A 21,822-nucleotide genomic window follows, 5' to 3' on the forward strand; every position below is an offset into this window, starting at 1 on the left:
ATGAAAGCAATAACGTGAAAATTGTTGTTGGTCACTGTTCACTTAACGTCACAATGAAGAGAAAGGATCTTATTGGTTGGCGTCATAGCTCAAAGGGTGTGGTTAAATGGAAAAGGTATGGGCGCTGTTCTTTGAAAACCTCCAATGATCAGTATCTTTCAAGATGAGCGCAGACTTGTTTAGAAGGAATAGTTTGTTCGCAAGAATAGAGTAGAAACAAATAGAATGAATGACTTTATTCCATCTACATCACCTCAGTAAGGTAAATATTCAACTATACTTGTTCTAGCCTTGGTTTACTGTCTCTCTAAACACAGGTATTTACACAAGCCTGTTTCAAATTAAAAGTTAACTAAGGGTTAATGAGGGGTATGTGGTTAATTACCCTCTTACCCCAAGACACTTCACATGATAATTATAATATGTCAGCTAAAGAATGGTTCCCAGATATCCCCTGTGTACATCTCAAGCCACACTGCTACGATTTTTCCCCATTGTGGACACTCCTATGTCTGATAAGGCTACTCAGGAAGGAGAAGCTCTTGTGACATAATTTGCACTTGAAGCTGTCCTTGGTGTGAACAGTCTGGTGCTGCTTCACATACCTAGCCTCAGCAAAGTGCTTCCCACACGTGGGGCAGGCATATGGCTTGTCTGCGTCCGTCCTAACGCTCGGCCTCCCACATTGTGACCCAATGACACCAGAGGAGGTAGAAGCAAGAGTCTTTGAGCTCCCTCCTTGACCTCTAGCCATTGTTTGGGTGTTGTTGGGATTCTGTACTGTGTTATAGGCTAGGTACCTCTTGTGGTGAATGCCCATCCTGACCCTGTCTGTATTGGTGGGGTAACCATGAGGTAACTGAGGAAGGCTAGACCCAGGCTTCCTATGAACCCATTCACTAGGCATTAGACGAGGCCCTGAAGGAGAAGACAAACTTGATGATAGACTACCACCAGGGGGGTCTCCCACCACTCTCTGTGAAGGCCCAGGGTGACCTGCTCTGTTCATCATGGATACTGTGGTGTTTTTATCATAGGAACAGGAGGGTCCATCTCTATCAGCCCCAGGCCCTGCTTCATCCCTGTACTGAGACTGTGAAGAGAAGGGTCTGGGCTGCAGACTGGATCCCTGACTGGAGCCTCTGTCTCTCTGATGACCACCAGGACTGAGGTTGTTCAGTCCTCCTGTCCACTGGTTGTGTTCTGTGTGGTGGTTGTGGGGGAGTCTCTGTCCCTTGTGGTTCGGTCCAGGTTCCGACTCGGGAAGGAAGAGCGACGGCTCCTGATCCAGGGTTCTGATCCGGACCCAGGGTTTTTGACCAGTCGCTGCAGAGGTCCAGTCTCTCCTGTCAGCAACACCGGACATCAGCAGGTCCTCATGGACTGCAGACTGTAAACACAAAATTTTACAGAAAAGTTTATATAAGAAACACTTTGTGTACACACAGAAACATGACATTATAAAATGTTAACCAGAGTCAAGTACCTAACCATATGGAGCCATTGGAGTTTATTATTTAAAAAAAGGTCCATATGTGTTGATTCAAGAATGAAGTATAATGTTTTGGTTCGACTGAGACAAGGGAAACTAAGTCTGCAATGATACAAACATAACGTGAAGTACAGTACTTTTATTGCACAAAACGATACGTGACAAGTAGAATAACCTTTCTCACTATGGTAACCTTTTCTGTAAATCTGGTACCCTTACTTTGATCAAATGAATGTTAGAATACTTTGGAAAAGGTTCAACATTACATTACACACATCTTCACTACTTTATGTCAAGTAAACATGAATTAAGGCACTATCATTCTCACTATAAAACACCAGCATCAAACAACAGGTCAGGGTTGTCACTTAATCAGTGAAGCATTTTTACAGACACCAACCATCACCATATCATCTACTCTGCCTCATCATACTCATTCTTTCCTCAGCTCACCTCATCCAGTTCCCTACTACATCCAAAACCAATAGAATTAACTACAAACTAACTAACTAGTACTACATTACATGTCACTATACTCTATACATGGGCCGTGTGCATTTTCTGCTGTTGGATCCTGAGGTAGAACCTCTTGCCACAGTGCGTACAGGCAAACGGCCTCTTGCCCGTGTGGACCTTTAGGTACGTCTTCAGCTGGTGCTGGTGGGAGAACCTCTTCTCACACTGGGGACAGCTGTAGGATTTCTCCCATGTGTGGACCCTCTGGTGTCTCTTCAGGTGACCAGCCTGGGCGAAGCACATGTGACACTGGGTGCAGCTGGAACGGGAAGCGGGATTCCGTCTGTACTACTCTCATTTGTCAGTGGGCTTGTGTAGCCATTTAGTGTTGAGGCACTGGCATTGTTTGAGGTCTGGTTTAACATTAGGAGAGTGGGTGGAGGATGAAGGCCAGGTAGTGTCTGTGTTGTCGCAGGGTCCATGTTCCAGTTGATAGATCCTATAGAAGGCAGGCTGAAGGCAGCACCTGTTAGGGGGTTAACCTGAGGCGCCATCAGTCTCTCTGAATCACAACTATAGGAGCAGGACGGAGCATCTTTAGCCAAGTCTGTGTCTGTTCTCTCCTGTCGCATACAAACTTGGCTTCCAGTCCCCGCAGACCGAATCTACACCTCGCCCTGTTCTCAGCCAGTGTGTTGTCATGGAGACTAAGTTTGGTTGTTGTTTTGTGTTCAACTGTCTGTTTCTGGTTTTGGTTAACAGTGTTATTACCCAGCCCAGAGTTGAGGACGCTGTCCCATCCACTGACCTCCACTATGTCGCCTCTGGTCCTGGTCTGCTCAGTGATGTCATCCCCTGGGCCCTTAGCTGCACCGGTCAGGGTCTGGAAATCCAAGATGGCCGCCCAGTCTCCTCTGTTAGCCTCCAGCCAACCACCTGCAGAAGGAGGTTAGAAAATGTATATTTTTTAAAAATTACCTGCTGAAGTTCATACATTAAGACGTGTGTTTTTGTATGCAAACATAAGTTGCTGTATGCTATATATATATATATTTCTCCCTTACCTTGCTCCCCCATCTTTAGTCCACTCAGCAGATCAATGTTTTCTGGTCCGTCCTCTATTGTCTCCTCTTTGACCAGCAGCAGATCTGGCTTCCCATCCTCCATGTCTACTGACTGTAAGAGATACAGAGTGGGAGGATGTTGGAATTAAGAAGGCTGATAGCACCCTGCTATGGAGCATCTTCTGATTGGGCAATGAGGGATTGCTATGAGTATTATGTAAACATGTAAGTTGATTTGATACTATGAAAACTTTGATTTAATTACTTGACACTCTTTAATGGTTTGATCATTCAAACTCATGGTCCCACACTTAAGACAAAATTCATCAAGACCTCGGCCCATATCCACAAAGAGTCCGAGTAGAAGTTCTGATCGAGGATCAGGTCCCCACCTGTCTACATAGTCTCATTCATTATAATCTAAAAGGCTAAACTGATCCTAGATCAGCACTCCTGCTCTGAGAGGCTTTGTGGATACGGGCCCTGACCTAATACCATTCAGACAGTAGTTCACAGTGGGCTCACCTCAGTGAGACTGTGTGTGGTCCTGTGCTGCTCAGCTGGTTCCTCTGTGGGTTCAGGAGGTGTAGTCTGGTTGTCCTCCATAACTATGGTCCCCTCAGGGTTCCCCAGACCCTCCTCACACCCCTCCAACTTCACCAGCAGCACCTCTGGACCCTCCTCCTCCTGGAAGAGACAGGTGATACAGATTACGCAGACATACACTCCCTCAGGTATGTACAGTGGGGGAAAAAAGTATTTAGTCAGCCACCAATTGTGCAAGTTCTCCCACTTAAAAAGATGAGAGAGGCCTGTAATTTTCATCATAGGTACACGTCAACTATGACAGACAAAATGAGAAAAAAAGAATCCAGAAAATCACATTGTAGGATTTTTAATGTATTTATTTGCAAATGATGGTGGAAAATAAGTATTTGGTCAATAACAATAGTTTCTCAATACTTTGTTATATACCCTTTGTTGGCAATGACACAGGTCAAACGTTTTCTGTAAGTCTTAACAAGGTTTTCACACACTGTTGCTGGTATTTTGGCCCATTCCTCCATGCAGATCTCATTTTACATTTACATTTTAGTCATTTAGCAGACGCTCTTATCCAGAGCGACTTACAGTTAGTGCATACATATTATTATTATTATTTTTTCATACCCCCTGTGGGAAACGAACCCACAACCCAGGCGTTGCAAACACCATGCTCTATCTACTGAGCTACATCCCTGCCGGCCATTCCCTCCCCTACCCTGGACGACGCTGGGCCAATTGCGCGCCGCCCCATGGGTCTCCCGGTCGCGGCCGGCTACGACAGAGCCTGGATTCGAACCAGGATCTCTAGTGGCACAGCTAGCACTGCGTTTTGGGGCTGTCGCTGGGCAACACGGACTTTCAACTCCCTCCAAAGAATTTCCATGGGGTTGAGATCTGGAGACTGGCTAGGCCACTCCAGGACCTTGAAATGCTTCTTACGAAGCCACTCCTTCGTTGCCCGGGCGGTGTGTTTGGGATCATTGTCATGCTGAAAGACCCAGCCACGTTTCATCTTCAATGCCCTTGCTGATGGAAGGAGGTTTTCACTCAAAATCTCACGATACATGGCCCCATTCATTCTTTCCTTTACACGGATCAGTCGTCCTGGTCCCTTTGCAGAAAAACAGCCCCAAAGCATGATGTTTCCACCCCCATGCTTCACAGTAGGTATGGTGTTCTTTGGATGCAACTCAGCATTCTTTGTCCTCCAAACACAACGAGTTGAGTTTTTACCAAAAAGTTCTATTTTGGTTTCATCTGACCATATGACATTCTCCCAATCCTCTTCTGGATCATCCAAATGCACTCTAGCAAACTTCAGACGGGCCTGGACATGTACTGGCTTAAGCAGGGGGACACGTCTGGCACTGCAGGATTTGAATCCCTGGCGGCGTAGTGTGTTACTGATGGTAGGCTTTGTTACTTTGGTCCCAGCTCTCTGCAGGTCATTCACTAGGTCCCCCCGTGTGGTTCTGGGATTTTTGCTCACCGTTCTTGTGATAATTTTGACCCCACGGGGTGAGATCTTGCGTGGAGCCCCAGATCGAGGGAGATTATCAGTGGTCTTGTATGTCTTCCATTTCCTAATAATTGCTCCCACAGTTGATTTCTTCAAACCAAGCTGCTTACCTATTGCAGATTCAGTCTTCCCAGCCTGGTGCAGGTCTACAATGTTGTTTCTGGTGTCCTTTGACAGCTCTTTGGTCTTGGCCATAGTGGAGTTTAGAGTGTGACTGTTTGAGGTTGTGGACAGGTGTCTTTTATACTGATAACAAGTTCAAACAGGTGCCATTAATACAGGTAACGAGTGGAGGACAGAGGAGCCTCTTAAAGAAGAAGTTACAGGTCTGTGAGAGCCAGAAATCTTGCTTGTTTGTAGGTGACCAAATACTTATTTTCCACCATAATTTGCAAATAAATTCATTAAAAATCCTACAAAAAAATTCTCAATTTGTCTGTCATAGTTGACGTGTACTTATGATGAAAATTACAGGACTCTCTCATCTTTTTAAGTGGGAGAACTTGCACAATTGGTGGCTGACTAAATACTTTTTTCCCCCACTGTACACACAGATAATAAACACACTTTCAACATGGAGTGTTTACCCATCCCCACTACGTTTGAGTCCTATACTGTAGTTACAGAATGACTTCATTGTTGTTAAACCCATCATGGGGGACATAAATATGATGTTGTGGGTAAATATGAGACATCATCAGACAAACCCGACAGTGTAATAAAAAATAAAATAAAAAAAGATACATTTTTAATAAAAACAATTAAGGATAAAAATAAGTCAGCTATGATAAGTCAAAAGTCAGACAAACCTGACTAAACTATTGTGACGTGTACAGTAGGTGTTTGTTAGTGTGTGGGTATGTGTAGGTATATTTAGTACGTGTATAATGGTTATAAAGCGCTGTTGGGTATATGCAGAATAGGGTGAGATCAGATGTGATGTAGACTAAAGAGTCTCAATGAAAGTCTTAGAATAAAAAGTCCCATTTTGTGTTTATTAAACAAGTATTAAATACACCATATGAAAACCACATACAGGTCTCAACAAAAAAATTATAACTTGCATACATTTTCTCATTGAAAGTGTCTTGGGAAAAACATTTTGTAGTTGAATGGAAGTAATGAAATAGGCATTTGTGAACATCAAATATCCTACACAGTACAAACACAATATGTAAAATACTTTTTAGGCTTATGTCTGGATGCAATATTCTACCCAGGAATATTCAACACTGAAATCTGTTACTCTTGTTATTCCAAATGCATCTGTGGATCTTTTCTGCTGACAACCGTGAAAATGTATATATTTTCCTGTTATAGAGTGGAATGGTTTTTCTGCTGGTGTATCCTGAGGTAGCTCCTCTCTGAGAACCTCTTCCCGCAGTGAGTACAGGCGAACGGCCTCTCTCCCGTGTGGACCATATGGTGCCTCTTCAGCTGGTCCTGGCGGGAGAACCGCTTCTCACACTGGGGGCAGCTGTAGGGTTTCTCCCCTGAGTGGACCCTCTGGTGCCTCTTCAGGTCACCAGCCTGGGCGAAGCACACGTGACACTGGGTACAGCTGAAGGGTTTCTCCCCAGTGTGGACCCTCTTGTGGATCTCCACCTTCTGCGGGCAGCTGAAGCCTTTGTTACAGAACATGCAGAGGAACTGTTTCTCTTTACTATTGCCTGATGTGGTTCCCCCTCCCTGAGCCTGGGCTCTAGCCCTGTCGTTTGAGTTCAATACCTGATCGAAAAGGACGCGGCCGTGTGAATCAGAAGGCCCCATCGACATGGACACTGGGTCGCGATCCCTGAACGCGTGTAAAACATTTTGATTTGTCTCAAAGCTTTCCCTGTAATCTAAGAAATCTCTGCCCTGTGAGTGTCTGTCTCCTAGGTGACTATCTGTATTCCATGTGGGAGGAACGTTGCCCTCCACTTTCACAGTCACTTCATCTACGACCAGACCCTCCCCTTTCTTATCTAGGCACCCTTCAGAGTACACACTACTACTGTACCGGTTCCAGTCCTCTCTAGACAGATCAGTCTGTGTCTCTAAACCCAAGGGCATGTTGCCAGGGTCCATCTCTGTAGTGTAAGAACAAGAAGGATCATCAACACCAGTGTCTAACGCGTCACCATCACCACGGGAATGAACCATCCTCTGGCTCTGGTGAAATACAGGTAAATACTCTGAGCCGGGAGCAGGAGGACAGCCGAGTGGCCCCAGCCCCTGTCTCTCTGGGTCTGATATGTGGTCAGATCCTGTGTGTAAGAGCCTGTGTGTTACAGTTACAGTCTTGGTGTCTGTCTCTGACTTGAGGACGGCGTTCGGCGTTCCACTGACCTCCGTGATACTGCGTCGGGTCCTGGCCTGGGGCACGGTGGCGAGGTCCTCCGTGGCTACAGGGGGCGCCACTCCAGCTGCTGCTTCAGTCTGGATGTCTCTGCTGTGTCTTGTGTCCTCCCCTTCAGACCGCTCCTGCTTGACCCCAGGACCTGCAGCCTCTGCATCTGCAGACTGACACAAGAAGAGTGGGGTTATTATCGGTACATGAGTTGAATTGGATAACAATGTCTTAGGGAAGTATCACAAAGTCCTCTATTGCAGATAAATGAATAGCTGAGGGGAGCATTTCTGAAATAAACGGGCCACATTTGATGTACTGTTATTTTAATGTTACATTATGACACTAACCTCTATCACGATAACGTGCTGGGTTGAGGTTCCACTCCCCTCATCAACAGTGATTGGTTGGTTATCTCTCAATGTGTTGTGTCCCGCTGGCTTTACAAAGCTTCTGTGGCCTCCAGTGAGATGTCCTTCCCCTAAGAGAGTGATTTGGGGAAAGGGGTGGTTAAGTTAGGTACTGTCAATGCTCCACGCTATATTGTACACTTGACACAAGTGGCAAGGATGTCACTTCTCATAACTTCTTGACATACTATTTATTGATTGATTATGTTCCATGCATCACATTCTTTTGAGTATGAGAATAGGAAGTTCAGTAAATCAGGAATCTGGTTAGAATATGATAATGTGAATTGTATAATATTGTGTCTTTGTGTAAGAAGAATGTTCTTAATTGACCTGCCTGGTAAAATAGCTAAGTAATCAGGGGAAGTAGTGCATCAGGGCAGGCTCAAGGCATAAGTGACATAAGCAGTCGCTTCGGGGCCCCATCTACTAGGACCCCCCCCCCAAAGAAATGTATGTATAGAGTGCCTTGAGAAAGTATTGACACCCCTTGACTTTTCCACATTTTGTTGTGTTACAGCCTGAATTAAAAATGGACAACCATCTTTTTGGGGTCACTGGCCTACAAACAATACCCCATAATGTCAAAGTGGAATTATGTTTTTCCTTTTTTTTAACAAATGAAATTAAAAAGAAATGCTGAAATGTCTTGAGTCAATAAGTATTCAACCCCTTTGTTATGGCAAGCCTAAAAATTTGCTTAATAAGTCACATAATAAGTTGCATGGACTCACTCTGTGTGCAATAATAGTGTTTAACGTGATTTTTGAATGACTACCTCATCTCTGTACCCTACACATACAGATAATTGTAAGGTATCTCAGTCGAGCAGTGAATTTAAAACAGAGATTCAACCACAAAGACCAGGGAGGTTTTCCAATACCTCGCAAAGAAGGGCACCTATTGGTAGATGGGGAAAAAAACAAAGCAGGCATTGAATAGCCCTTTGAGTATGGTGAAGTTATTAATTACACTTTGAATGGTGTATCAATACACCCAGTCACTTCAAAGATACAGGTGTCCTTCCTAACTCAGTTGCCAGAGAGGAAGGAAACCGCTCAGGGATTTCACCATGAGGCCAATGGTGACCTTAAAACGGTTACAGAGTTTAATGGCTGTGAAACTGAGGATGGATCAACAACATTGTAGTTACTTCACAATACTAAGCTAATTGACAGTGAAAAGAAGGAAGCCTGTACAGAATAAAAAATATTCCAAAACATGCAACAAAGCAATTAACTTTTTGTCCTGAATATAAAGTATTATGTTTGGGGCAAATCCAATATAAAACACATTACTGAGTACCACTCTCCATATTTTCAAGCATAGTGGTGTCTGAATCATGTTATGGGAATTATTGTAATCATTAAGGACAAAAAAAGAAACGTAATGGAGCAAAGCACAGGCAAAATCCTAGAGGAAAACCTGGTTCGGTCTGCTTTCCAACAGTCATAGGGAGATGAATTCACCTTTCAGCAGGACAATAACCTAAAACACAAGGCCAAATCTACACTGGAGTTGCTTACCAAGAAGACAGTGAATGTTCCTGAGCGGCTGAGTTAAATTTACTTGAAAATCTATGGCAAGAAGAACTGAAAATGGTTGTCTAGCAACAACAACCTATTTGACAGAGCTCGAAGAATTTTGAAAAGAATAATGGGCAAATGTTGCACAATCCAGGTGTGGAAAGCTTTTAGAGACTTACCCAGAAAGACTCACAGCTGTCATCGCTGCCAAAGGTAAGTCTACAAAGTATTGACTCAGGGGTGTGAATACTTATGTAAATTAGATATTTTAGTATTTCATTTTCAATACATTTGCTAACATTTCTAAAAACATGTTTTCACTTTGTCATTACAGGGTATTGTGTGTAGATGGGTGAGAAAAAAAGTATAATTAAATCCATTTTGAATTCAGGCTGTAACACAACAAAATGTGTAATAAGCCAAGGGGTATGAATACTTTCTGAAGGCACTCACCGGCCAGTTTATTAGGTATACCACTCCGTTCACGAAAATGTGACAACGGAAGGCAGGCTTCATCAGCGCCGCATACACCACTTTGCAATCTGGAGGCAGTATGCATTTTGAAAACATTTTCTCTGTGCCCCATGGCAAAATGTGTAGAATTGCAGGAAATTAACTCTAAAACATTTTTTTCTCTGCCTTCAAACTTTTGCTTAGGGCCCCCAAAAGGCTAGGGCCGGCCGGAAAACATGTGGCGAGACAACATTTGCCACAGTACTTTTCAATCTTTCAAAGCAGCAGCAACAAATGGGTTTACCAGACATATTCATTAGTTCATGTCATAGAAAAATGTTTTGCAACGGAAAAGAAAGCAGGTGTTTCTTATTGGACAAGTTTACATAGTACCTCCCCCAATTTCAGCCTGTTTTCCTCAGTTTTGTCTAGTGACGCGGTAGCCCCCACGCTTGCTGTGACAGGTGGATTCACTTGTCAGTCACAGAGGTCTCCTAGCTACAGCCTACAGAGCCTCATCAACCACGCCTCTCAACAACTAGTTTGGTTGCACCAGCACCTTGTCAAAGACAGTACAGTATGAAGATAGGCAGAAACTGCTTCTCCAATAGAAATCCCCGATCACGCTTGTAGGCGATGTCATTGCAACGTTGTCTAGCTATACTCATGCGCAGAAACATGTCATCGGGTCTAACGGTCGTCTCGCGCCGAACTGCGCATGTGCAGACACTACTTCGATCTAAAGTTGTTTTTGTTCTCTCATCGACCTCTCAAACCTCAAACCCCGGCCTGGTCTGTTTGGTCTGCTTCGCAAGCGTTCCCGGAAGTCTCGCAATGTTGCGCCTCTGGGTTTAGAAACTCTGTGACCTCGTTGTTTGACTGTCCTTGCTATCAGGGATCCTTGGGACGTCCCTACCCCATTGAAGTTGAAAGTTAAAATGGTTAGGGCTTTAGGATAGGGATGTCCAAAGGATTTCGGATAGCACTAAACATTGTTTGACTCGCACTTTACCGCTTTCTTCGCTCACGTTCCGTTCTGTGGAATCTGACTTTGTGGCTGTGGTATCTAGTGTAAACAGTCCTCTCCTGCCTGCCTCATGAGAGAGCAAACACACATTTTCATGGAAAACAGGGCATGTGTTAATAAAAGCAGTTAATAAAAGCAGTTTAGTTGTCTAAAACTAGGTAGAACGATTAAATCTATAGATACTAACGCTAGACTAGACTAGCTAGATAACATTAGCTAGATATGTTGATGCAGCCAGCAGCTAACATTAATATGAATTTAGACCAGGGGTGCAACTTTGGTTTTAGAAGTGGGGGGGATTTTCCAATCGTTTCATTCTGAACAGAACCATTATTTTTTTTATTCCGTTCCGACCAGCAAAATACATTTCTGAACCGGTTCGAACCAAAGAAAAGTACTGGATTATATAGCTCCTTTCTGTTCCTTTTTAAACCTATGAAATATAATTTCGTTATTTTCCGGTTTTCGGTTCTGTTCCCTGAACGGGTTCCAACCTACTGATATGAACTGGTAATGCAGGTTTGGTTAGAATAGAGTGCAATGGAATGAGTGATATTCAATTAAATATACTTATTCTGCCCTTGAGTTGCGTTCCCGTGCAAAACTAGACAGATAGCTAACAACTGAGTCTTCAATAAAACTTCCAAGGCGTGACTTTTCTTGAACGAATGTATTGAAAACGTTTATGTTGTGAAACTGCAAATACAGAAAAGAATATACTTTAGTATTCAATTCACATTGACATACTGTAGCTGTACATTATACATTTCAAGTTGAAGTTGCATAAATACAAAGCAAGTGCCAAGTTACCATGTATCTGGCATGACGACAACTAAATAGATAATTACTCTATGAGTAACAACTAGCCAACTCCTTTCATTACTCTAATAATGTACAAACACCTCTGTACAATAACAAAGCATATTACACTAGAAACAGTAACAAACTATAGTATGTTTTACACTTCTTTTACATGACGCACGAGCAAACTAATACAGCTAACGGCATCCATGAAAGTCAATGCAATTTGCGTGAGTAAATGTAACCAATTAACTTTGATAAGTAAGCAATTCTGTCAATAAACAATATTATCATCACTTGCAATATGCTTGAATTGAACTTACAAACAAATATTTTCCGAGGCTGAAGCGTAACAAGAAATAGTTGCACTGAAAGAACTGTACAGTAACGTTGTTTCTAGCTGCTTGTCGCGTGCATAATAACAACTTTACTTCCGGGTTTTCGTACATAATTCTAAGTACCAGAAAGCTCCACTAGGGGGCGCTAAACAGCATGGAACACAATGAAAGTCACTCTTAATCACTATAATAAAATAAATCTGTTACCTTCTAACAAGATGGCAGCACACTCCCCGCCTGGTATAATGAGATTGTGCCACTATGAAATAAAATATTTCTCCTCTAGGATGCTTCAGAAAGAAGAACAACAATCTCTGAGATTGGTCTCAGAAACACCTTAGCAATCCCTTGCTTGACAACCTTTAGTTCTACTTTCCTGACCTTTCCGTCAGTACTGGGAAAGGTTTTGACCACAAGTCCGACTGGCCAGTCATTTCTGTGCGTCTGACTGTCTTTCAATAAGACAACATCTCCCACTTTCACATTTGGCTTTTCTGCTGTCCATTTTCTGCGTCTCTGCAGTGTTGTCAGGTACTCCTGTCTCCACCTTTTCCAAAAAGTGTCAGCGAGACACTGGACTTGCTTCCATTGTTTTCCATGAAGATCGTTCATGTGGAAATATCCAGAAGGGGCTGAGGTAGCGTTGGTCTTTTGTGTCAGTAACATTGAGGGTGTAAGAATGGCAGGCATGTCAGGATCGGTTGACACTGACACTAGGGGTCTCGCATTGATTATTGCCATAACTTCAGACATAAGAGTGCTCAAGACCTCATGTGTGAGACGAGTGGAGCCCGTATGAAACAGCATTGCATCAAGGATACGTCTGGCAACCCCAATGAGTCTCTCCCAAGAACCACCCATATGAGACGAGTGTGGGGGATTAAATATCCAAGTACATCCCTTGTCTGAGAGGTATTTAGTCAACTCTGAGTCATTTGTGTCGATTCCCAGTTCCCTGCAGGCACCTATAAAGTTTGTACCTCGATCAGAGCGTAGCACTTTTGCTGGACCGCGGATAGAGAAAAAACGCCTCAGCGCGTTGATGAAGCTGGATGTGGACATGGATTCGATGAGCTCAATATGGACTGCTCTAGTAGACATACATGTAAAGAGTACCGCCCAGCGCTTGGAGTCTGCACTACCACCTCTAGTGCGACGAGTTATGACATTCCATGGTCCAAACACATCAAGTCCAACGCTGGTGAATGGTGGCTCTGATGTGAGTCTGTCTGCAGGTAAGTCCGCCATCTTTTGGTCAACTGACTTTCCTCTAACCTTACGGCAGGTGACACACTTGTGGATGATACCAGAGACCAGATGTTTGCTCCCAATAATCCAGAAGCCTGCTGCTCGAATAGCTCCATCTGAAAAATGACGGCCCTGGTGAGCCACTTGCTCGTGATAATGTCTTACCAGCAGAGTGGCGACATGATGCGTCCGTGGGATGATGAGAGGATGTTTTTCGTCTTGTGACAGGTCGGCAGAGGATAATCGGCCTCCCACCCTCAGCAACCCATCCTCATCAATCACTGGGTTCAGCTTTTTGAGTGTACTTTGTTTTGGTAACTCTTTTCCTTTCTCAAGGCATTTGAATTCCTCTTTGAAGGCTTCATGTTGCACACAGTGAATGATTGCTGTTTTGGCTTGTGACAACTCACTTGTACTGCATGGTTTTTTACACTGATGCCAGCCTCTGCAGTTGTTGTCGTCCGCACTTTTGTGAAAGGATCTGGCAACATGAATGAGTCGTGCTGTGGCTCGATTGAGAGCTTTCCAGTTTGAGAACCTCTCAAAGCGATGAGAGCCGAATTGAGCTCCAGAAACCTTAGTGACGAAGGCAGTGACGTCTGGCCGAATCTCTGCGTCCGCGTCAGGCTCTACAAGGTCAAAATTGATGGTCTCAGACTCACTTGAGTTTGCTTGAGCCAGAAAAGGGGGACCTGAGAACCAATTGGTGTGCTTTAAGAGTGCGGCTCGTATGGGCCTGGTTGCATGGTCTGCTGGATTGCTGTCAGTGTTTACAGTTGTGCTTGGATCTCTCGAGTGCCCTGTAGAGAGAGAAATGTGTTGCTGAGCTACGCTGCTGTAGTTCTCTTTCACCTGGATGATGTCAGGGCAAGGGCTCAGATAGGACGTGCGACCATTTTGAAGTATGTTTGTCCTGAACACGTTAACACTGGCTGGTCGGTGAGCCGTTCCCAGACAAACTTCACCCACGATGACCCACCCGAGGTCGAGTCGCTGTGCATAAGGAGTGTCGTGGGGCCCATTGATTTGTTCTCGTACCTTGTGTACCCTTAAGATGTCTCGTCCTAAGAGCAGGAGGATGGGAGCGTCTGGGTCCACAGCTGGAATTTTGTCCGCCACTGGTTGCAGATGGGGATGATGATGCGCAATGTCTGGGGAGGGAATCTCCATTCTATCGTCTGGCATCATGTCACACTCTATCAGAGTAGGGAGAGTGACTATCAGAGTAGGGAGAGTGAGCTGCTTGTGTCCGTCTATAGACTCCACCATGAAGTTGACGGCTCTCCTGCCTGAAGTCTCTGTTACCCCAGAACAGGTCTTCATGGTGTATGGAGCAGAGTTGTCATTGATGTTGAAGAGATTGAAAAACTCTGTCTTGGCCAGAGATTTGTTGCTCTGTTCATCAAGCACTGCATACATTTTGACAGCTTTCTCTCTTTTCCCAGCTGGATAAGCTTTGACTAGGCATATTTTTGAACATGATCTTGGATTGGCTGCCTCACCACAGATCTCGGTACACTTTGAGGTGACTGATAGAAGAGCATCTTCACCTTGCTCCCCGCCATGCTCTTTCTCTGCTGTAGCGGTGTCTATCGTTGAAGGAGCTGGACCTGGATGCAGAGCAGCAAGATGTCTGTCACTGTCACACTCGGAGCACTTGATTGACACCTTACAGTCTTTAGCTCTGTGCTGAGTTGACCCACAACATCGGAAACAAATGCCATTCTCTTTGAGATATGATTTGCGCTCATCTAGGGTTTTGTATCTAAACCCGCGACACTTTTTAAGAGGATGAGGCTTGTTATGTATTGGACAGTGATGGTCAGGGCTTTCAACCTTTGTCTTACTGGGTTTGGTTTGGTGGTCTGAGGGCTCAGATGACACATCTGTTTTGTGTACAGTCACAGGTGTCTTGCTGCTGTACCTGACAGGTTTCTCACTTTTCACAGACACCTGGGTAGTTGAGGTGTAGAGGGTGAAGCTGGGGTCGTTTCTAATTTTCGCCTGGTTCCTGATGAATCTCGAGAAAAACGAGAATGGTGGGAATGCTACCCGATAGTCCTCCTTGTATTTGGATCCCTGTGCTATCCATTTCTCTTGTAAACTGAATGGAAGTTTCTCTACTATAGGGTTTACCCCACGAGATGTGTCCAGATAAGCGAGGCCTGGAAGGTACCCTTCTTCTTTAGCACACTCCAGTTCGAGAAGAATGTCACCCAGTTCTCTTAGTTTGTGATTGTCTTTGTTAGACAGTTTTGGAAATTCATCAATTTTCTTCAACAGTGCATTCTCGATCACTTCAGGTGTACCATAGCACTCTTCTAGTCGTTGCCAGACCATGTTAAGCCCTGCTGTTGCATTGAGAATATAGACAGATCTAATTCTCTTTGCTTGCTCAGACGACTCTACCCCTAGCCACTTGGTAATTAGATCTAACTCTTCCCTGGCTGATAGATTCAAGTCTCTGGTCGCATTGAGAAAAGATGCTTTCCATGCCCAATAATTTTCAGGACGATCATCAAACTTCAGGAGTCCGGAACTCACCATCTCACGGCGCAGGAGGTACTTGGTGAGTTCTGGTGCCACTTGTGACTCAGGGAAGCTTTGTGTCGGTGACTGGAAGTGGGTCTGTTTTCCCTTTCCACCATGCTGCTTTTCATTTCTTTTGTACGGAGAGTCTCTGCTCATGCTCCGTTGTTTGCTACTTTCTGGATTGTGGCCTGTAGCTGGGTCAACACTAAGCTCTTGTGTCTCTACTTCAAATGGCATTTCAGCAAAGTAGGGCCTAGCATGTTGTTGCACATACTCACAAGTACGTTGGACTGGACTTAAGGGCTGTGTCCCTGTGTTGAGTTCTCTGTGGAGCTCTCTGCGTTCAGACTCTACAGCTTCTTCAAAGGCTATAGCTTCAGCCAACGCAGCAGCAGCTGTTCTCTCAACTTGGAGAACATATAAACTTGCATCCAGTTCCGCTTTTTGTTTCATCATAGAAGCTTCCTTTTCAGCATAGGAGACTCTAGCACGCGCTGCGTCCGCCTTGGCACGTGCTTTGATGGCTGCATAACTCGCCGTTGAGGATCTGCTTGACTGTTTTGATGACCTTGATCTTGTAGACTGAGACTTGGTCTCAATGTGCTGAAGAGGCTCCTCCATCTCTCTTACTCGCTCCTCTTCCTCTTTCTGTCGAACACTTGCCTCTGGTTGCTGCATCGTAGACTGCTGGTCATCCCTAGGATCAGAGGCTTTGTTGGCTAATGAACGTAGAATCATAACCACCACGTGCAATTATTCTTGTGCTTGAGCCCGCCGTGATGATGTTTTTTCACTATTCTGCCCTTGAGTTGCGTTCCCGTGCAAAACTAGACAGATAGCTAACAACTGAGTCTTCAATAAAACTTCCAAGGCGTGACTTTTCTTGAACGAATGTATTGAAAACGTTTATGTTGTGAAACTGCAAATACAGAAAAGAATATACTTTAGTATTCAATTCACATTGACATACTGTAGCTGTACATTATACATTTCAAGTTGAAGTTGCATAAATACAAAGCAAGTGCCAAGTTACCATGTATCTGGCATGACGACAACTAAATAGATAATTACTCTATGAGTAACAACTAGCCAACTCCTTTCATTACTCTAATAATGTACAAACACCTCTGTACAATAACAAAGCATATTACACTAGAAACAGTAACAAACTATAGTATGTTTTACACTTCTTTTACATGACGCACGAGCAAACTAATACAGCTAACGGCATCCATGAAAGTCAATGCAATTTGCGTGAGTAAATGTAACCAATTAACTTTGATAAGTAAGCAATTCTGTCAATAAACAATATTATCATCACTTGCAATATGCTTGAATTGAACTTACAAACAAATATTTTCCGAGGCTGAAGCGTAACAAGAAATAGTTGCACTGAAAGAACTGTACAGTAACGTTGTTTCTAGCTGCTTGTCGCGTGCATAATAACAACTTTACTTCCGGGTTTTCGTACATAATTCTAAGTACCAGAAAGCTCCACTAGGGGGCGCTAAACAGCATGGAACACAATGAAAGTCACTCTTAATCACTATAATAAAATAAATCTGTTACCTTCTAACAAGATGGCAGCACAATACTTCATGAAAAGGGGGATATTATTTTCAATGAAACTTTAGAAAGTAGTTGATTTAATGATTGAATATATGGATTTTACAGACAATCAGTACCTACAGTGAGCGCCAGGAAACCAACCTCTGGTGGGACAGATGGAGACCAGGACAACAACACAAGGTTAGTGGTTTTATGACTTACACATAAAAAACTGTTACAAAGCCTACTGTGTATAGTGTTAAATGTAACCCTGCCTTGCATAAAGATTACAAAATGAATAATTGCAGAAGAGCACTGTAATCAGATGAACAAATAGGTTTTATGACATTAAATTAAGACTTTTCAACATTCAAACCTGCATTTATTTTTATTTTTCAAAGTCCACTGTTTAACATTGTGTGTATAGAGTGAAATTAATATTTAAAGACACTGTAACCATTCTTTGCATAACGCTCAGCCCTGCTATAGTAGTTCACTAAACTACAGAGCATGTTGTCCATTGAAGTTGTCATCTCTGGCTCTTTTGATATTTGATTCAGAATGAATAATAACAAGGTTTGTGGTAGTTTGAAAGGGTTTGATCCACCTTAGGCCAGAAGTGTTTCCAATTCACATGACCCGACAAAAAAATCCCATCCCTATGGTCATAACACAGATGAAAAGGGAAGCTATCTATAACAATATTTTGTCACAGCCTATGAATAGGACCCAGAGTTTTACCGAAACAGGAAAAAAATCTAAACAACCAAGCATTCTATTGCATACCATCTAAAAACTGACCAAGTCACAATTCTGGGTAACATCTGAACACATGCGCAGAGGGGAACGGGACGACTTCTGAAAAATGTACCTCTTGCCATTCCTCTGTATCGGTCGAGGATCTTGACACTACTGGGACGACTGGCGAAGACGCGCTCTCTAACTGTCCTCTCTGCGCGCTCCCGTGCCACCTTCAATTCCAGTAGCTGTAGTTTCCGCCGCAATCCCCTGTTTTCTTTCTGGCTTTGAGTTATTTCCAAACGGAACACAGCATAGTCGTCATCTACGAGTTTACAGATCTCTGCCACGGCTGCATTCGCTAGCACCTCCATGATGGAGGCTATTTGAGTGTGAAAAACCATACAGTTAGCCATTGTTGTTAGCGGCTACCTAGCTAGCTAAATAACATCAATCAACCAAGTCCTCTCTCCAACGCGAATTAAAGACTACCTGAGGTAAGTATGTAATGCTGTGCAGTTAAATTAGACATATTGAGTTCCAGGGTCTTAATAAACGTCTAAATAACAACAATACAAACGCTAACGTGGAAATGGTTCTTGGTCACTGTTTACTTCCTTTCACACTGACGAGAAATGATCATATTTGTTGGCGTCATAGCTCAAAGGGTGTGGTTAAATGAAAAAGGTATGCGCGCTGTTCTTTGAATTACGGTACAGCTATTACATTACCAGCGCTTCAGACTAAGGTTCTATCTGCAATTTTTGTCAAAATTAAGTTGACGTATAGCCTTGTTCTGTTCTCCAACTATATAGTACTCTAAATACCCCCAATTCATATTATTCAGTTCAAAAGAAAACAATAAAAAAAATTGTTGACACCATTCAAACCAATGAGGATTCAGAACTTTAAAGCCAATTATCTCAGAATCATATTTTTGAAGTTAAAGGCCCATTGCAGTCAAAAACGTGATTTTCCTGTGTTTTATATACATTTCCACACTGAGGTTAGAATAATACTGTGTAATTGTGAACATGATGATAATGCCCTTTTGGTGTAAGAGCTGTTTGAAATTTCAGCCTGATTTGGTGGGATGGAGTTGTGGCCTTCCATTGTGACATCACCATGCTATAAATTAGTTAATAGATATTTTTCAATTAAACGTCACAATATGTTTGATTTGGCTGCTGGGGGGTCACATGTCAAACGGCACATGTCAATAGTTTTAGTGGAGCTGGGGGTCTCCTTGCCCCCCCCCCCTCCTGAAAGTTAGCTTGCTAACTAGCCATTTTGACGTGATGTTATTATCTAGCTAGCCAATTTGATGTGGTCCATCAATCAATGTAGCCTATATCATATCAATAGAGCTCCTGAGTGGCGCAGTGGTCTAAGGCACTGCATCGCAGTGCTAACTGTTCCACTAGAGATCCTGGTTCGAATCCAGGCTCTGTCGCAGCCGGCCGCGACCGGGAGACTCATGGGCGGCGCACAATTGGCCCAGCGTCGTCCAGGGTAGGGGAGGGAATGGCTGGCAGGGATGTAACTCAGTTGATAGAGCATGGCGTTTGCAACGCCAGGGTTGTGGGTTTGATTCCCACGGGGGGCCAGTATAAAAAAATAAATAAATATGTATTCACTAACTGTAAGTCGCTCTGGATAAGAGCGTCTGCTAAATGACTAAAATGTAAATGTAAATCAATGTAGTCTATATCATGTATGTTAGCAGCAATCGTAATTGAACACTCTTATAAACAATGTTGAAAAGGGGATCATGTTAGCTAACTTCCCTAGGTAGGCCTTCATTGGTTGGGTCTACTTACCACTATATGTTTAGCCAACTGTACAAAGTTTTACATGGAATAATCATAAATGTGTAGGTCTGACTATGCTCTTCAAGAGGTGATGATATTACAACCAAATAGTTAACATTTATTTAACAATCCCTTAAAATGGCACGCAGTTGTCAATGGTTTTAGTGGAGCTGGGGGTCTCCTTGCCCCCCAGCAGGCAAATCGAACACTCTACACCTTAATGAGGTTTAATTGAAAACGAGCTATAGACCAAGAAAGAGAGTTCTAAACCTCTCTGCCAATAACAGCTAATTTTCTGTTTTCCCCTCCCCACTCAGACCACTCCCAGACAGTCCTAGCAAAATTGAGAAATTGCTCTTTGCTAAGAAGCTATTTTTGTTTATTTTTGACAGTTTTAATTGAAAACAACCACAGTAAGGTACCTAATTGTTACCCAGAAATGATTTGATATTGAAATGTCTACATTGGACCTTTAAAAGAATGTACACTCCCCAGTTTGTAGAGACCTACAGTCAGTCTGGAATATCAAGTACAGGTTCACATTCTTCATGTTTAATATTTCAACCCAGTCATCACAAGACCTGAATGAAGCCTTCAGGCCATTTACTGAAAACAGCTTGAGGTCAAGGACTGTTTGTAAAGATCTCATACCACAAATTATAGATCTAGATAAGCTTGTGAGCCCTGTAAAAAAAAAAAAAAAACAACAGTTAAGAGGGACTTGACTTGAGCATGTTTTGGTCATTGTTGCAGGTAGCCTAGAGGTTAAGTGCGTTGGACCAGTAACCAAAAGGAATCTCCGAGCAGACTAGGTGAATAAATCTGTCGACGTGCCCTTGATCAAGGCACTTAACCCTAATTGCGCCAGTGAGCTAAATCAGTGGTTCCAAAACTGTGGGGCGTGAGGGGTCGGAACTCAGTCCCGCTTTCAACTCACTTTTGAAAGTTGTAATAGTAGAATGCACAAGGTGAAATTTCGAAATTGGGTAGTGCATCATCACTATTCCTCGTCATGTCAGTCATTGCATACCTTAGAGAGCTATTTATAACTTGTCAGAAATGTCCAGATCAACTAGGCCAGCTAACGTTTTTTAGCCCATAGATTTTGCAGTAATGTTCGAGTCACTCAAATATCACACGAATACACATTAGACATGGCATAATGTATAGAATTGCAAGAACATTTGCTTTAAAACTGCAAAATGTTCTCTGCACCCCATGACAAAATGTGTAGAATTGCAGGAAATAAGCTTTAAACCTGCAAAATGTTATCTCCGACAACAAGAGGGGTGTGAACAGTTTGTCATGAACAGTGCTTGTTGAACCCCTGTGCTAAATTACTTAAATGTAAAACGGTCAGCTTCCAGGAATTGTGTACAGATCCTTGCGGCATGGGGCCATGCATTATCATGCTGAAACATGAGGTGATGGCAGCGGATGAATGGCACGAAAATGGGCCTCAGGATCTCGTCACTGTATCTCTATGCATTCAAATTGACATCGATAAAATGCACTTGTATTCATTGTCCGTGGCTTATGCCTGTCCATACCATAACCCCACCACCACGGAGCACTCTGTTCACAACATCGACATCAGCAAACCGCTCACCCACACAAAGCCATACACGCTGTCTACCATCTGCCTGGTACAGTTGAAACCAGGATTCATCCATGAAGACCACACTTCTCCAGCGTGCCAGTGAGCATTTGCCCACTGAAGTCAGTTATTACGCCGAACTGCAGTCAGGTCAAGACCCTGGTGAAGACGACAAGCACGCAGATGAGCTTCCCTGAGATGGTTTCTGACAGTTTGTGCAGAAATTCTTGGGTTGTGCAAACCCAGTTTCATCGGCTGGTGCTCTTCCTCCCGGGGAGGCCTGCCGGTCCATCACGGTTGAACACTCCACCGTGTCCCCCTCCCACAGTGCAAAGAACCTTGGCGTGACCCTAGACAACACCCTGTCATTCTCTGCAAACATCA

The 21,822-nt window shown here is 43.5% G+C and overlaps 1 protein-coding gene across 1 annotated transcript; it reads right to left on the reverse strand.

The window, feature by feature from the left end:
• Positions 1-221: 221 nt before the first annotated feature.
• LOC311110430 (uncharacterized protein) lies at positions 222-21,811 on the reverse strand. The gene is made up of 7 exons (XM_084188977.1): positions 18,164-21,811; positions 7,760-7,890; positions 7,409-7,582; positions 3,538-3,699; positions 3,013-3,124; positions 2,757-2,884; positions 222-1,390 (listed from the first exon to the last, which is right to left on the reverse strand). The coding sequence occupies exons 1-7, from the start codon at positions 18,444-18,446 to the stop codon at positions 479-481; spliced, it is 1,902 nt and encodes a 633-aa protein (XP_084045103.1). The 5' UTR covers positions 18,447-21,811; the 3' UTR covers positions 222-478.
• Between the last annotated feature and the right edge of the window lie 11 nt (positions 21,812-21,822).

Source organism: Coregonus lavaretus (assembly GCF_964263955.1).
Source record: "Coregonus lavaretus genome assembly, contig: SUPER_35_unloc_5, whole genome shotgun sequence".
Taxonomy (NCBI): domain Eukaryota; kingdom Metazoa; phylum Chordata; class Actinopteri; order Salmoniformes; family Salmonidae; genus Coregonus; species Coregonus lavaretus.